The sequence below is a fragment of the Triturus cristatus genome, chromosome 1_2, assembly GCF_964204655.1.
Source record: "Triturus cristatus chromosome 1_2, aTriCri1.1, whole genome shotgun sequence".
Lineage (NCBI taxonomy): Eukaryota > Metazoa > Chordata > Amphibia > Caudata > Salamandridae > Triturus > Triturus cristatus.
In genome coordinates, this window is record NC_140580.1 from 832,701,629 (window position 1) to 832,719,904 (window position 18,276).

An 18,276-nucleotide genomic window follows, 5' to 3' on the forward strand; every position below is an offset into this window, starting at 1 on the left:
TTGTAATTGGCTTGTGTCATTATCCTTCGCAAATGCTGGCTTCTGATTCGCTAATAGGCTTGTTAGTCCTTCCTTAGTACCACCTTGCCTTCATTTGTAACCTCCCATGGGGACTGGCCCGCTTACTTCGGTTGTTACAAGACCTCTTATTTTAGTTTGTAAGCACTATTTTCTTTAGTTTCTCCAGGCACAACAAGCTTTCCTGCAACATTCAGCACGCCATGCGCTCTTTCACTTTCTAAGCGGCCCGAAACAATGACGGCTGCTTCTTTAAATAGGTCTCACATTTGCAAAAGATTAAGCTATTGGTATTGTAAATGGCAATGCCTTTTATTTATGTGTTAATTATCAAACCAGATAAATAAAAGGCATTGTCATTTACAATGCCAATAGCTTAAACTCTCGCAAATGGGACCTATTGCATTGCAAACGCTTGTTTTTTCTGTTGCTCAAACTAGATTTTGTGCTTCAAGAGGATCGTTTAGTTACAAACCTGTGCCTATCGATCGCCAGACTGAGCACTTTTCTTGTGAGTGGACTACAGACTCTGTACACCGCTTACTGCTTTCCCTAGCGCCTTCCATTGGTTCGCACTGTTCACCGGCTGACAATCAATCCACTCCTGGTTCGACTCCTTTCCCTCTTTTTAAACAGCTCCACGGTTACAGTCGTCTCAAAGACTTTTTGCTCTGTAGCACCCTTCATCGGTGCACCCCTCGAGCCCGTTTCAGCAGTCTGCCATCCTAAAACTCACCTCGTGACAAACCAGGGTGGAATCCGGGTGGCTTGGGGCGCTCAGCCTTCCATCCGTCACAGTTTAATAAAACAAGCAGAACAGACTTAGGCTGCACCACCACCTGCAGCTCGCAGCGCGTCCAGCCTCTAGGCATGTGTTGTACAGTGCTACATAAGCTCAGTCATTTCTCCAGCAGACTCCAAGCACGCACGGAGGCAGCAAGGAGACATCTCCTCTCAGTCACATTCTTGACTCTGCACAGATGCCTGCACAAACCCCTTTACTCTTGGTTTCTTGGCTCCTTATCCTCTCCTGGAGTGATATGACTGCATGCAGGCACGAGGGGATTTACAGAATGCTTTTTGTTTATATAAACAGATTCAAATCTCAACATCTGGAGAACAGCAGCAAGGAAAATGGAACTTTGGGAGAACTCGTTAAACTATGGGCCTTTCAGGTGTCCCATGCTCCCTGGGTGAGTGCGAAAGGGCACCGATTCACCAAGTACGCACCCTCCACTAGCCTGGTCCATCGACACGCAGGAACAAGCAGCCTACAAATGGCAAGAGTTGGCCAAAAGCAATGGCTGCAATTGTGCAGGCAGTTTGTTGGCAAGATATCCAGAGCTGAGCTTATTAGCTGGAAAAAAATACAATGGAGGGATATGAGAGGGCTCAGTGAAGCATGGGATTTGCTGGCAAGCTCGCATAGCAAGCCGCGCATGGGAAGCACCATCATGTGCGTGTGCCATGGAGTCTAGAATTCTGTCCACGATAGTAGCGCAAGTAGCAGAGCCGTGGTGGAAAGACAAGAGCGCAAACTCAACGGCATAAAAAAATTATGAAGCACCTAAAATCCAGAGTGCTCAAGGCACTATTCGTTAGTAAACCTGCACGTGCACTAGGAGCTCACTAGAGAGCTGGGCCTCAAAAAGAGACCCAAAGGGACAAAGAAAAGACTAGAAGCAGGTTGGAGGAAAGAAGAAGAATTTGTCACAAAGCAGAAGAATGGGCAATCAACAGAAGTGATAAGACTTGGGATTTTTTTCTTGAAGGGTCCTTGGCTAGTGCAGCTCTGAGATCCATGGGTATTCATTTCATGCCCTAGAAGCAATAAAGTAGAAACAGGGATCTCCCTTTGAACTGACCTTGCAGCGGAGGACGCAAACAAGGTTTTCCCCATATAGTATGGTGGGGAGCATAACTTGAAGGAGCCTTCTGCAGAATCTGGGTACCAGATTGGTGGTGCTTTGTATGGCACACAGCAGAGCCTAAAGAGGATGTGGTCCCTGATCGGGAGCCAGCGGAGTCTTCTCGTGCGGTCAGAAACATGGACTTTCTTATACATCTGGAAAACAATACAAAAAGCAGTGGTCTGGCAAAGCTGGTGTCTATTTAACAAGTTAACTGAGACCAGCATCAAGGGAATTACAGTTGTCAATACTGGAGTCAATGTCACCGTCACCAACTGCAGCTCTATGCTCTATCAAGAGCAGCGGAGAACTACAAGATTTGAAAGAACAAATTCTCGGACATGTCCTCAATTTAGAGCAACACCAAGATTTTTTGACTACTTGGAGAGATTCTTCCCGAAGACTGAAAGGATGGTCTCTGTACAATGTTTGTTATTTGGGGCACCAGCTCAATCTCTGTTTCGGCCTTACTAAGCTGAAGGTGATGGGTGTATATCCAGCTTTGAATGGCAGATAAGCTATCCTGCAGAGTTTCCGCGGCACTTGCATTGTCATTAAATTTCCTATAAATGTAGTTCCTGTAGTTTTGAGACTGAGGGTACCTTCATTTTTTAGGTCTAGCATTAGGCAACACCTTTTCATTTTCATTGAAATTATATTTACTACACATGCTTAAATGGGGTTTCAGTCATCCTTCTTTCATTGCACTGTTTCACGCTTCACATTTTTCTTCCATGCACAACAGCATATAACATGGGCAACAGATCAGCCCACTTCAGCCATTGGCTAACTTCACTGTGAGTGACAGCATTCTGATCTTTCACAAGGAAAACATTTGCACACAAAGCAACGCCTTCAGTGCCAGGGACTAATTTGCCAATGTGGGTTTTTAGAGAGCAAAAACACTTTAGCTTTTTGCCATTTCGGTTTAATTTTGTCAAGGACCCAGCAGCTCCCACAACATACAAGTTTTACCAAAAGAAAATGTGAAAACAAAAGAAGCTAGACAAAGCAAAGGCTGGTAGCAGACGCCAGACCTGTGGCTTTGCCAATGTTCATTTCTTTTGCAGCGATAAATGTGGTGTGCTGTGCCCAACCTATGCAGGACAGGATTAAGTTCACAGTTTTGCCATTTGCTTGCAACAAAAGGTGTTCTCCCAAGTAGCAGATGCCACCAGGCCATGCACCAACAGCCATCTGCACTTCAGAGCTTCCTTATATACCTGTCAGACAGGTGCCTGAATAACTCACTTCAGTGCTCAATTTGTGTAGGAGGTGGGCACCAGCGCTTCTTTGGGGACCCAAACGTACTTTTCATCATCAGATCGTAAGCAACGGAGAGAAAGGCAAAACAGGGAGAAAAGAGGAAGATGAGAAAGATGGGAAAACGAGAAAGAAGACATGGATAATAACCTGCAAGATTGAGTTAAAGAGGCAGAAAGTGGAGAAAGGGGAAGCGGAACGAGTTCTGAATCAAGACTAAGCAGCCTTGGTATTCGGCAAGCCTGGCACTCGACGGGCAAATAGAAAGATCTTTGGGCTGCCACACATTCTCAAAACGCTTTACAAGTGACTGAGCTTGGCAGCTGCTTCTTGGTGAGATTAGTAGTCCAAACACATTACAAGTTTGCCCAAAAGGGATTTTCATGATCTTGGTTATTGTACATAGGGCTGTATTTCGACTGTCTTAAAAAAACCTGAAAGCGGTAGAAGCCACATCTATCCTGGCTATTCAAAGCAAGGTTACTGTCCAAACTAATTTATTGTAAATGGATGGAAACTAGAAAATCAAAAGGACTCTTATCAAATGTAATAGTCCATGATAAACCTAGAAGGTGGAGGAAGCATTGCTCTATATTCCTAAGATGAGGTATGCACCTCCCTTTTTTTTTTTATTTGTTTGATCCACCGGCTGGGGATGCCTAAATACTATGTATTTCCATAGCTACCACAACAACATCAACAGAAGTATGCTTTCATCTCTACCAGTAAATCATAAAATACAGTTAAATTAAATGTTTTCTTTCGTGGTTAAACATTCACCTAAGCCTAATGAGGCAGAAGTGAATGTACAAAATTAATCACAACCCTGGAACTGTGTACTTTCAACTTTCTCATGGAAAGACTTACTCTCCCACATCCCCCGATTTAGTTTCAAACAACTTTCATACAGCACCTGGTTTCAACATTTCGCTCTGTAGCACCCAGACAAACCAGACCTGCCTTGGTTTCAGCCCTCACTACCTGCAATTAACCGATTAAATTCTCATCGGCCGGGATGATGCAAGAACTAAATAATATACTCCATGCACACATCCGATGGACCCCAAGTACATTCTGTTCGGCATCCACACGGATGTTGACATTCCACAGTATCAACTTCTGCTCAGTAACTTAGGCCTCAATGTGGAAAAGTGCGACATAGCTAAATATTAGGGGAGACCAGAAATTCCCACCCTGAAAGAGTGGCGCACGGGCATGGACATGTACATGGGTGCCGAAAAGACGGTGATAAGAGGATGCCTCGCGAAAGTTTAGGAAAATCTGGCAGCCATGGCTGAGTTACTACAATTGAGAAATGGAAGAGGACGATTTAGAAGTACTGCAAAACACATGAACTGGCATGTGGGCATGGGATTCGTTACTCTAGGCACATACCTAGCTGAGAGACTCGAGAGGTATTCAGTACGAGGGGTGGACGGCACCAAGGGGGATGAGAAGGAAAACCATAACATCGTCTACTTTGTATCATTACTACTTGTAAATCTTATAATTTGTAATTGTTGAACTCTTATTGAGATGTACCTGCTGAGTTGTTTGATGTTTTATCCCAAAATAATTTTAAAAATTATAAAAAATATTAAAAATCTCCTCGGCGAACTGGCTTTTTACCAACCCCTGTATGAACCCCAGCCTCATTTCCAATGTTCAACTTAACATTTCCTCAACACATTTCAAGGTTATCTTACTTCGTATAGGCTATTTAGTTTAGTTCCATCTAGTGGTGTTAAGCATGTGTAGAAAAGACTAATAAAATGAAATAAAGCACGATTTGGGAATTTATGACTAAGAAATCAGGCTATTGGTTGAGAGAGGTAGAAGCCCCACTCAGGAAATAACCACACGCCTGGTCAGGGTGAACCACAAAAGTCACTAAATTAACCTTGCTTAACCCTCTGGTAGCTTGGTTGCAGAAGGACTAGGATTCTCAAACACTTCTCTGTCAATGCACGATAATCCAGACTCAACGTGCCTTCCATTTCAATGCAGAGAACCCCAGAGCTCCACCCATGCACCTCCATCCTCACCCATACACCCAGGTGCCTTTTACGTTTCTGGAGCCCAACAATGCACCGGCAGGAACCCTTCAGCCTTTCTAATGGTGGGAGGGACTGCAGACCCCACAAAGCGCTTCTATCAAACCGTAACACTGCCTGCTTCTCAGCACCGTCTACAGCTGCCAATAAGCAATGAGGGGCCGAGAAGAAACTTAAATGCATTGTGCAGAGAAGGACAGAGCGGGTCCGGGCACGCCCAGGCGCGTTGCCACAGGAAATGGGGGGGATTGGAAAATGCTTAACCAGACGCAGAGCAGTTTGATGAAACCACGAGTTCAGTAGCGAGCGTGTGCCGCTTTAAATGGCTGTTTTTCTTTGCCCTCTAATCAGTCCAACATTCATCACTACCTCGCCCGGTCAGGAAATCAAACTTGGTTCCCAACTGCACAGGGAATTATTCCGAGCACAGGCCTGGGCACGAACAAAGACGCGTCTTATTCTGTTCCTTTGTAGGAAATTACACCCACCTGTTAGTAAGCGGGAGGGGGGAGGGGAGAGCCCTGCAGGCTTTCCCACACCCCCGTGAACGGGAGGGAGCCTTCAGCGATGAGGGCACAGGAGCTCCAGCTACCCTGCGCTGGGCGGGTGGGGTACTGGGCATGCCACGGCCCAAGCCCTACGGTCACCCAATACAGGGCCTTGAAATCGGCCGGGTCTTACCGGTGCTGAGCACCGGCAGTTTTTAAAAGGGGGCCTCGAAACGGGTCCCTATTGGGCTCTGTTTTGTGCCCTGGCACAGGCGGTCCGTTTTTTCCCGGACTGCAGAGTCATTTTCTCTCTGGATTTCCCTTCTCTTTTTGAAACTCAGGGGCAGCAACATTGCCGTGGTGTCACCAGGGCTTTAAGTGGAAGCTTTTTCAATAATATACAAGCCATAGTTGCTGCTTATTTATCTTATGCAACTAACAACCACTGACAAAGGCAACAGTCCTGACTTGTAGGTATGACATTGCATCCAGATATACGATACAAGTAATGACAGAAACCGCAAAATACAAGTCGGGCGCACACTATGCTGGGCACAGATTTTTCGAGTACCTGTTTTAAGCCACGCCCTTAATTACATTGGCCGCGCGTACAAAATAGGTACAACGTCCTCAGATGAACAGAGCAACTGCATAGGCCGGGCCTCCAGGGCTCTCCAAAGCGATGTGGCCAGAGATCAAGCAGCACACAAACGCGGCGGCGGAAAAGAGGCCTTTTATTAAAATTGGCGGAGCACAATAGAGCGCCCATCGGGTTTCCTGTGTGCCAACGCCACGCCGGCTACCGTCAACAAGAATTACACAAGGCGAAGAAAATGCAGCCCATTGCCTGCTGCACTTTACACACAGAAAAACGAAACTGTATCTATGCTCTTTTCCAACGTCTCCACTTGGCTGCTCGCAGTCTGGGGCTGTGTTCGACAAAACAAATCGCTTCCAATCTCGGTAAGTAATTACTAGCTTTTTAGTCTGAATCCTTTCCTGGGTCTGCCCTCCAAACCACTAAGATTGACTGACAGCAAACCATTTCAGGCTTCGACCTTTTGATTTTTTTTTTCAAATCTGTATTTTTGTTCACTTTGTCAGCAGGCTTCATTTTTTGCAACAACTACTCCAGGTTATGTTAGCCCCTCACATTTACTTTGCCTTTAGAATGCTGTAATAGAGCTGTACATAAGGTTCCCTATTATATTGCTAGAAATATTTTACGACCAACAAAGCAAACACAAGGAGATGGACAGACCGCTGAAACCTTTCAGACACTCACCCCCCCCAGTCACAGATCTGGGTTGAATCCATCATTATTCTTTAGCTCACCTCGCCACCCCAGTTCAAACCCAGCTATATGAAAAGCAGTCTTGACCCTGTTCCTCATAGGAAGGGTCCAGCCCAAACTGCCAAGCCAGGTCTTCCCTGGAATCCAGCCTGGCTGATAAGGGGTGTTACCCCAAAACCGGTCCCAGGATGCTCGTTTCCGGTCCATGTAAGACCTGGCTTGGCAGTTCGGGCTGGACTGTTCCCATGAGGCACAGGGTCAAGACTAATTTGCATATGGCTGGGTCTAAACTGGGGTGGCGAAGTGAGCAAAAAAAGGATGATGGATTTAACCCAGATCTGCGACTGTGGTTCAGTGTCTGAAAAGTTTCAGCACTCCTCCATCATCTCCTTGTTTTGCTTAGAAATATTTTATAGCATTTTCCTTTCAACTGTGAAACATGAGGGAACATAAATCAAGTGGTTTAGGCGATGGGTCCTCACTTTATCTGCCCATTTCTTAACTTTCACCAAATTGGAATTGTGAGTCTGCTGGTCCTGATGAAGGCCTTCAGAGAAACTCGTTGACTTAGTCTCTGTAAACAGTATTCCTAATTTACCTTTGGACATAAACTGTCACAAGAGAGCCAATGGAAAAAAGTCTTGAGAACTTTTATAAAGACAATATTGGGCTTTTTTGGACAAGACATTGACAAAGCTAGGGAAGAAAGGAAAAAGGGACTGTCAACTATGACAAATACAGACAATGAATTATAATAGATCTTAATTGCTTGTTTGAAAGGAGACTAACTTATAGAATTAAATTGCACATAAATGCACTAATGCTAACGGGATAATTTTTGTATTGTGGTTTTTTTTATTTTTAGAAAGGCCATTTTCGCAAGGGCGCATGGCAGTTAGTTACACTTTCAGAAATCATTAGGCTGTCATGTGGATCCAAAGAAAGTAATGCAGTGGTGGACATCCACTTTTCTTCATTAGAGAAAAAGCTTTGACCAGGTCTTCAATAATTAACAGAGAGCGCACTAATTCTACAGCGGAATCATTTAAAAATCCATTCCACTCTGTAGTCTGTTGTCTTGGAATCTACCACTGTTGGACCGGACAACCTTGGCGTGGTTTTCCCCTAACTTTTGACCTCAAGTTTTTGCTGACTTTGTATTTGCTGGCCATAGGACTCTTCACACTTTATTACTGCTAACCAGGGCTAAAGTGCTTGTGCTCTCTCCCTTAAGTGTGATAAAATCAGCTTACACCCCATTAGCATATTTAATTTACGAGTTAGCCTCTAGTAAAATGGTACTACACATACCCAGGGCCTGCAGCCTGTGTCGGTTTTAACTGTCATTTCGACCTGGCAAAATAAACCGTTCGTCAGCCCTAAACCTTCCTTTTTATTAATACTTATAAGTCACCCCTTGGGTAGGCCATAAACAACCCACAGGGCAGCTTGCGGCGTTTTTAAAAAGTTGAACATAACCTTTAAATTGTGTTAAAAACTCAAATTAATTTTTCTTCATTGCTGCAAGGCCTACCTCTCCCATAGGATAATACCAGGTTACCTTATTACATTTATTAAGTAATAACTTTCAATTGGGGGCAAGTAGGAATATCCAGTATGGTGTCTAAAGAATTGTAATTTAAAACCCTCTTAAATGCTAAAGTCCGACTTTTAGTCACAATTCTGAAAATGCTACTTTTAGAAAGTTAACATTTTCTTGGATTCAACATTTGGTGTCTGCAGGCAGCTGGTCTTTGTGTATTACTCCCAGACAGTGAGACAGAGGGAATAGGTGCTGGCAGAATGGACCATCTCGGATTTGATAAAGGGGTGGAGTAGTCACCTACCACACTTGCACATCCCAAAGACTCTGCCTCAGCACACTTGTAAAGGTTTTCACACTAGTCTTGTGTGCCCCCAGACAAGCTGGGTCTAGGGCAGTGACGCAGGCAATTGCAAACATTCTTGGGATTGGAAACCTCTAGAAATGTCTTCTACTTCAAAGCTGGCACCAAGAATAAATAGTGGACACCCAGACCCAACTCCTCAGGGCACATCTGTACCTGTGGAAGACTCAGAAGGACTGCTGTGCTGCAAGAAGGACTCCTACTCCCCTGCTGCTTGAGTGAGGAGCACTGGAGCTGCATTTTGAACTCAGGACCACCAGAGTAGCTTCAAGGGCGAGTTAACTGGCCTCCTGATCAGAACCTCTGGGACAGAAAAGGCTCCAACCCCCTTGAACCCTGCACCAGGACTCTGCCTGCTGTGAGTCATTCCCCTCCCCCACGTGGTGCCTTCCCAGTCCTGGACCCTTGGAAGTGGGCCCATAGGTGCTTTGCCAGTCTAGCTTTGGTCCCCATCAGACCATAAGTGAAGCGAAGCAACGCAAAGCCTCGCAGCACAGCTGCCTGCCTCATTAAGACGACGCAGAGCGACGAAAAGCCCCCCCAGGCTTCACCACACAGCTCACTAGAACCAGCACAGAGTGATGCAAAGCATTTCAGCAAAGCTTCATTGGAACAGACGCCGCAAGCCACGAAAAGCAACACCATGTAAACAGAGCACCAAGGACATAAGACACTTTGTTTAGCAGGCCCAACTTGGTCCTTGTGTCTGGTGCGCACTCCATCAAGACTGACCAGAACTTGTGACCTTGTACTGGTCCAGAGTGACCAGATAACCATAGTCGGCGCTTTGTGCGTTTTAGTACTAAGTTTACCTAAATCTTCAAAATTGCATCTCTCTGCTTCCACTAATTGGATTTTTGTCGTTTTGGTCTCAAATTATTTTTTTACAGTTTACTCTATTCTTCTAAATTGGTGAGGGATTTTTCCTGTGCTGTGTTTTCACTTTATTATTGTTTGAAATGCTTCATAAAATATTTACACATTGCCTCCAAGTTAAGCCTGGGCTTCTTTTGTGCCAAGTTACCAGAGGGTTGAGCACAGGTTAATTTGGGGTTTGCTTGCTATTCACCTTGACAAGAAATCTGGCTATTGCTTGAGTAGGGTTTCACCACCCTCAACCAGTAACCCAATTTTCTACAAACACCTATTGAAAACGTTCTGTTGACCCTCCCCCTCCAATCCCAAGGAGTATGTGACAAGAGTATTTTTCTTTTAGCAATAACACTGAAATAGGTCAAAAAGTTTGAAGACTTCAGGGGCATTGTTTTGGCTCATAATAATAGCATGACCACACCCTTCTACAGCAAATTGATAGGCTCACCTTATAACTAGTGCACAACAGGACAAACATACAAATATGCTATATGATTATAACATGATTAATGCCCCCTAAACCATGCCTCCATCGCTACTTAGGAGCAATATGTGTCGAAGATTACTACTCTTCACCACCACTGTACAGGGTCAAAGCAGCCGAATACCCAACTACAGAAACTGGAGACTCCCTGCCAGTTCACTGAAGCCAAACAGGCATGTTCACAATTATTATTGTACACATTTGCACCATTGCCTTCATTACACAAGTGCAAACTCCCCTACACTCTGTTTCAAGTGCCCCTGGACTGTCCAGCTGACAGGCCAAGATGGGAGCAAGACTGCCTGACAGTGGTTTGATGATTAAGGTCTGGCCTCTGTAATCGGATCTTACCCTTCAGTAGGTTGACCCACCATTAACAAGGGAAAAAGGCACCTTGCCACTACCTTGTGCCAAGGGTGGGACGAGGCTCAAGGGTTGACATCCCTCGCGTAGCGAGGAGTAGCCATATTTGGTATAACTACTGGTGAACATAAACCTTCATAGTAGAGCTCGATTCCTTAGTCCTCATTACACTAGAATCACCTTGCACACCTTTGGGTGTTAAATCTTACCATTTTGTTTCACATTATCCAATTTTGTATTTAACTAATATTACTGTTTGTGAATTTCTCAATAACCCCATGAAATTTGTTTCAACTTTTATCTGATAAACTTAATGAATGAAATTAATTGCTATTTCTGCTCATTGTAACATGTCGGTACTCTTAAATCCAATGTATTCTGGTGTTAAGTTACACCATCCTTGGGAGTAACTAAATTACAATTTCAAACCATATCTGTAACCTGAAACAAAATATAGAGATCAGGGTTCAATATTGCTTCCAGCGATAATGAAAGCACTGTATTTTGTTATTGCTCTAAACTCCACGGTCTCCTCACTCCTGATCTGAGGAAGCATTCTCAGAGGTTCACATTATTCGAGTCATTAAGACAGATCTACAGGCACAAATATCGTAAACCAAACAGTGACATTTCTGACCCAAAATGGTGCGAGACAACTATTTTCATGGGTTCAATGGAAAGGAGGTTGGAATTAGGGGCCAAGAAGGGGTCCTTTTCATCAAGCATGCTCATTTTTTGAACTATTTAAATAATAGATTTAACAAAACGAGTGCATTAGTGGCATACAATAGCGTAAGTTTAATATTAGGCCATATTATTTTCAATGACTGACGCACACCTTCAATTATAACACAGCAGTATTTTGGCACATACGAAGGCCAAGAACAAATCTAGAGGGGAACATGACTGCTGTGGCAAAGTACCCATCACCCATGGACATTGGAGTCCGAATCCAGCTGAGGGCCACAGTGCTCGGTCCTACACGCATAGACCGTCTGCCACTACTGCCTGTCCAAGGCCCTCGTGGACGTCGGCCCTGCCTGGATTATGTTATGTTGACAAGGTCACAAGCAGAACATTTTTATTAAGAGAGGCACAAGGCAAGCAGATGGTTCATGACCGTTACTGCCTTCATGTTTCCAAAACAAGGCAGGACCAGTGTGCCACTTCCCTGCATCAAAAATCAACTTCAAACTCATCCATTTAAGCAATTTCGGAACCAGTGTCTTACTACGCTTCTGTACTGTTGGTTACAGAAGGGTCTACTACTATCGTTTGGAAAATCTGCTCTGGCCTGAAAGTATTGATTTCCCGCTGGTTCAATGCGTTTTGCTTTTATTCCCTTCTTGTTTGCCTTAGTTGAGAACTTGAAACAATTACGGTCATCACTCGGTCACTGTAATCCACTGTTCAAGTCTTTCCTTAGCTTCTGATTTTGTATAAAATGCCCTCATACCTCTCGGCTCCCGTCTGCGGTATATAAATGTTTAATAAATACAAATATGGATAGTCAACAATAACAATAAGGTCCACCTTGTCAACACAATTCTCTGCATTTTACAACTTGGCCATGCATTTATAGATTATAGATTTCCCTCCTGCCGTCCTATTGGATAAGATGGACTAAGCACCTACTAGAGTTTCAAACAAAATGATTTTGCTACAGTCACGTTTTTCAACTACAAGTCACTCTCCACTGAAATGAGAGTTACGGGGGATTTCAAGCTGCCCACTACACCTCTCCTATACTACCTTTCTTGAAGACAATTTAATTAACTCATTCACTGATTGGCAGATGGGTTTCTTGTGAAGATCTTGCACCCTCTCCATAGCCCTGTTCTGGCGAGACAATCTAGCGTTACTGCACTGGATAATCACGAAGAGAAATCAAGAACATGATCTGGGATATTATCATACAGGAAAAGTAAACAAGCAATTGAAAAACTGTAAGGCCTTGCTTCATTCACACAAAATGTCTACACATAGCCTACCTAATGAGCATTCACGCAATGCAATGCCTGTGAACACCAACGTTACATAAGCTTTTATTCCGCCAAGATGGTTCAAAACGGTCTGTGGTGCTCCTGTGAGAGCTGAGTAATAACAGTCAAGAAAGAAAGATTCCTGTATTGACAGACTACGTTTCTGCCACCCAGAAGGATACTAAGTCAAGCAAGATGTGCCTGTATGACACCGCTCAAAAGTACTTTCATTCAAAAAGATCTCCTTCACTCTGCAACATTATGGACTCATGTTTCATGTTGGTTAACAGTGATTGGTGGGGTAACCCCGATTGTGTTTTACCAAATTACCTTGATAGCAGCATCAGATAAATCCACATTAGTTATACTGGGAAACAGCAGGCTGGGCACTGACTGACTAAGCTTCCAATCAAATTATTTGATAAACCAGAGATACTGAATTAAAAACCCAGGCTACAATTTCTCTTTCAGTGATACCTGAAGTCCACCACCAAAATGTGCTTCAAACTCATCCCATATGAAGTACGTGTTCTCCCGGTTATTATGAGTGAACAGTTTCCATAATTTGTCAACTAGCTGAACTAATCTTACAATGACTAACAGAAGAAATGACATTCATGGCAGGAAGAGCTTGTCGACAGTAGCGATGTGACAACAACGTTGTCAATCATGTGGAATATAGTGAGATTTCTAAATACATGAGAAACGTGATGTGCTGTGTGCCTTCCCCCACACCAATGACTCCACAGTGGTGTGCTTTCCAGACAAAGCATGGATTTGGAGAAGGCTTGATCATCAGGAACTTTTCACTTGGAAAGTCAAGATACAGTTCCAGATCAAACAGGGAATATATGATTTGGACACGTGCTGATTTTCAGGTGATTACTTTTCTTGTTGGTTAAAGAATAACAAATTCAAAATACTAGACCTACCTATTCTCGAAAAAACGCTTAGCAAAAATGGGTGCTCCTGATGAGGCTTCCGGCCTAAAATGGTGAAACCTGGAAGAGCGTGCCTTACACTTTCAGAATCCCTCAGCGGTTTGGAAAACATTCACATTTCCAGTTCTCACTCTGACCAACTAATGTCTTTGTTGTATGATCAATTTCTTCTGCATTTGAAGAATAATATCTTCATAAATTTGTCTTTAACACAGAGTGTACTATTTGTTGAAGATGCGCCAAACCCAAATGTTTGTAGTGCCATATGTGCCTTTTCTGTGGGACTCCAATTTATTCTCATCAGACCTAAAATAACACAATCTTTAAGATACTACTACTAAGAAAAGGCTATTACTTTTATGGGCGATTAGACCTCTGCTAGAATGGTTTCGGCAAAAAATTAGTTCATTGCATATCCTCTCAAACTCAGTTCCATAAATTTTCTGTGCTAAATTTATTTATGTAGCTATTTTATATGGATGAAACACAAGAGGATTGGAGGAGTGCAGAAGATGCCAGAGACCCAATGCCTCACTGGCCCATCCCATGATAACCCTGTTGTTCCATCCCATGATAATGCTGTAACAGGACTGCCATTGATGTCTAGTCCCTTAGTTCACGGCTCTCCAACAAACTGTCTCACAAAGACGACGACTAGGCGTCAAACACTCAAAACCAAGTTGGAGATGTTATCAAGCACAATTTCAATGTTGGCCTATTCATGTATTTACCGAACTAACTGAAGTCTGCAAGCCCTGAGGAGTCCAACAAGTTCCCATAAAACATTCAGGGCATGAATCAGGAGCACAGATACCACGGACCTGCAGTTTGTCATACTCCTGTCACCTCATCAAAAATGCATCACTGGAGGAGAAGACAATATCACTAACTCTGGGTTCTGCGCCATCAGCAACCTGGCTGCAATGCTCATTTCTGAGCTCAGTCTGGTCACTGCTAAAAGATGCGGTGGCCATCTCCCAGACAGGGAAATGGTACATGGACAATACCTCTCCAGGAGTGAGACCTCAGCAGGTTAAATGGAGCTTCTCCCTGAGAAACACTTCAGTTTAGAAACAATTACAAAAACAGAGAAAGAGGACTCACCTGTATGCATTAAACTTTGAAGAGTCGATGTTGGAGCTGCTTCTTCCATGGGAGCCGGTGTGCCGCTTCCAATCTCTGCACTGCCATTGTCATCTGGAAAATTACCCAAAGAGAATTACTTACCAGAAAAAGGAAAAGTGATGAACCATCTAAAAAGAATCCTCACCCAACAGTTGTACCAATAGATCCCAAAGGAAAAACATAAGATGCTGGCATTTATCTTAACTGGGCACACATTTCTGGCACTGCCCACCGAGAGTAGAGCATAACCTCTTTGTGCCTGGTGATTAGGGATTACTCCATCTTGTAGTAATAAGCAAATCTGAAAGCATTTCTAAACAGCAATTGTGCTTACAGTCTGCATAGCATTCTGGGAACGATCACTACAAGAAGACTGACAAGTGAGTGGAATCCCCCAGGTTGTTTCGATTTCCCAACTGGAGTGGTCAGGTCAATGGGGTTTTGCACAGACATTCCTAAAGTAAGCAGGGTCTTCACATTTACTGCAAATTCCATGCCCCACATAGAGGCCCCATTAGAGAAATTGGGGTCAACAAGACACATCAGCATGTTGAGATCGAGAAAAGGCCATCGATGCCTCTTTTAACAAAGGACGGCCACTACAAACAAACTTCTCCACCCCGGAAGGACAGCTTCATTTCGACAATATTGCTTTTTTGTCTAAGAGACGAGACACAGCTACATTACAATGGCTCATGAACAATTTAGTACAAGAACATCTATTTTAATCGCTCGGGAGTAGGGCCAAGATCATCGGTCCACTCAACTTTATAATCCAATATGTTTTTTAAATATCCACAGTGTACATGTAGGAGAACATTTTTCATATAATTTCGTAGAAATTGTTCACATTTTCATAGGACTTTCAGGAAACACTGGATTTTGGCCTCAGCTGCTCACTGATAACAGCTCCACATGTGCGAATTATATGCAGTGTTAAATGTACTTATGTAGCGTGCATTGTGGCTCAATGTGGCTGACTGAGCCAAGTAAATGAAGGCAGATTTGTTTTCCCCTGCACAAAAGTGCAAAACACTTCCTAGACGTTGGCAACTGGGATCTATATATTCTGCATTGGGAGGCCACTGAAGACATCTTTGGAGGCAAAGGGGACAAAATATCTGGACATTCACAGGGAAGTTGGCAAGAGCACCCACAGGGAAGCTTCTCCACTGCAGAAAGAAACCTCAAGGATTCATCCTTGTGCAGAAATCTGAGAGGCAGATTATGAAGAGCTCAATGCTTCAAATTCCCACAACAGTGTTCATAATTCTGCACTGGAAATATTCCATGCAGGAATGAGATACAATAACTTCCGATTCAAATTCTGAAGGACATCACAGTTTCGCATTTCACTATGCATTAGAGAGAAATATGGACAAAAATAAGTGAAGACTTATCCAACTATTCTTTGATCACCCACGAGGGCATGCATGTCCCTACCTCCAGAAGCTTCATCTGCCAGCAGGTCCTCGTCATCTGACAGATCGACCCATTTTGTCTTGGCCGAGTGGCTATCCGACTCTGCATCATCAGGAAAAGTGACTTCATCTAACACCTTCGAGGTCTGTGCAAGCTGTTGAGACAACAAAGTGGAGATTGGTGAGTTGTGCCTTTTTGCCCTTCTCAAACTGAAACAATCTTTAGGCGAAGACCACAACAAATGTGTAATCACACTGAGGCCGGTATAGGTCACTTAGAAACTGACACTAAGTGACAGCTCCCAGAAAAACATTTGCCCCATGAGAATGCAAAGGAGAACTGACCCCTTGAAAAAATTAAGTTTAATTGATTGGCCATTGCCACTAAAAGCCTGATGGGAATCAGTCATTGTAATGTCAGACGAGATAATGTCTATTCCAACAGAAAAGTAAGGTTTTTCTGCATGTCAGACCCCTTCTTCAAAAACACACTCATTCTCGACAACTGCCCACCCATCACAACACCACCCTTGTATGCATGTGCCCCTCTTAATCAAGCAGCTCCTAAATTAGTTATAGTCCATTATACCCGCAGTACAGTTGGATATATAGATATAGATATATATCCATTATATGTGATGCCCACAACCAGGTTAATGATTTTATCATAATGGAATGTGTTACTGCATCCCCCTCTCTGTGGTTCAGTCATAGCCATACTACTACAGGCTGCCTATACACAAGTACACATATGGGATAAAGTACCCCCTGCTATACATCAAACATATTGCAAGTCACAGAGGAGTTCCAGGACTATGGAGGAATGAAGCAGAAGGCAGTGTTCCTTTATATGGTCACTGAACTCTTCATTGTGCAGAAGGGGGCACTTTATTTCTTAAAATACAGGGCCACAACATCACCTATAAACAAAATGCTATAACAGTTCTTGTGGTGCTCTTTCATATGAAAGAGATAGGATGATTGTAAACATGAAGAATACAATTAGAATCTTTAGTGCAAACTTAAATATACCAATAAGCAGTTTGATATTTTTTGCAATCGTATATTAAAATCAGTTCAATACAAGTAACATTTAAAAAAAATGCAGCGGCTCCAAGTGTGTAGAAACATGCAGAGACATTCAATCTTTGCAACAATTACATAAAGTGTGGAAAAATAAACATGCTCCAATTAATATCTTCTTTCCACCTATTACTGTTCATCTAGAAAAACAAAGCAGGAGAATGAAAAGCCATGTTTTGTTACCATTTTTTTTAACTGAAGATTTAATTATGCTCTGTGACCTGCCTGTCTTCTTGGCTGCTGGCTCTGACAGCAGGCATGGTGATGTCAGTAGTCAACTGTAATAAGTTAAGAGTTGAGCTGCTACGTTGTTTCTTTATTACAGGCAACAAGGTGCGTCAAAAGGCGCCTGTAATAAGGAAATTAGGGATAAGCTTTTAGACAGGGTTTATAGGCTCCCGTGTATTATAAACACCCACATGGCTAAAAAAAAGTGTTAGGTCGCTTTAGGACCTGAAGGAAGGACAGTTCCCATAATAGGAAGTCATAACAAGCAGCATTCAAATGAAAGCCAATGGATACAGTGCGCCTTATGCTACTCCATTGAAAAGTGTGCAAGTGGCCTACTGGTCTAAAGCATGTACTGCAGGAATCCATGTTTGACCCCATTGTCATAGGTTCAGACTACAGCTAGTCTACTCACCCTTTAATGCTGCTGAACTCAATAAAACCAACACCTGTGCAGGGCTGTGTTTTTCTTTCTCTTTTTAGCTAGGTGTGTGTGCGCTATACAAGTATCCCTACCCATCACACACATCCTGCATGCGACAAAAAACGTTTTGAGCCGACCAATTACTAGCAAAATGAAAATGTTTGGGTTTTATATCTCCGCTATTATGGTTCCACTTCACTGAACAACCACCAGACAAATTATTTAAGTGCTTTAATTCTTTCAGAATACTAAAATAGTAGGAACAAAAGGATGAATTATTGCGTGAGGGATGCAAAAGGCACTGGTTTTGTGAGTGTGTGCGGAGACCAAGAATTAGCTGGGGTTCCCACGCCCCACTGCACCAATTCCACTGCCCCTCTCTAAAGCTTTTCCAACTCTTTCCTTGAGGCTGGCAGCA

General features: G+C 43.3%; 1 protein-coding gene across 18 annotated transcripts in view; it reads right to left on the bottom strand.

Moving 5' to 3' along the window:
• The window catches only part of HSPG2 (heparan sulfate proteoglycan 2), a 903,404-nt gene that overhangs the window by 707,091 nt on the left and 178,037 nt on the right, over window positions 1-18,276 (bottom strand). For all 18 annotated transcript variants that reach the window (XM_085608925.1, XM_085608919.1, XM_085608917.1 and 15 more), the window contains exons 2-3: window positions 16,146-16,278; window positions 14,682-14,774 (exon numbers count right to left, since the gene is read on the bottom strand). In XM_085608925.1, the coding sequence (XP_085465051.1) occupies window positions 14,682-14,774; window positions 16,146-16,278 (226 nt within the window). The remainder of the gene's footprint in view (window positions 1-14,681; window positions 14,775-16,145; window positions 16,279-18,276) is intronic.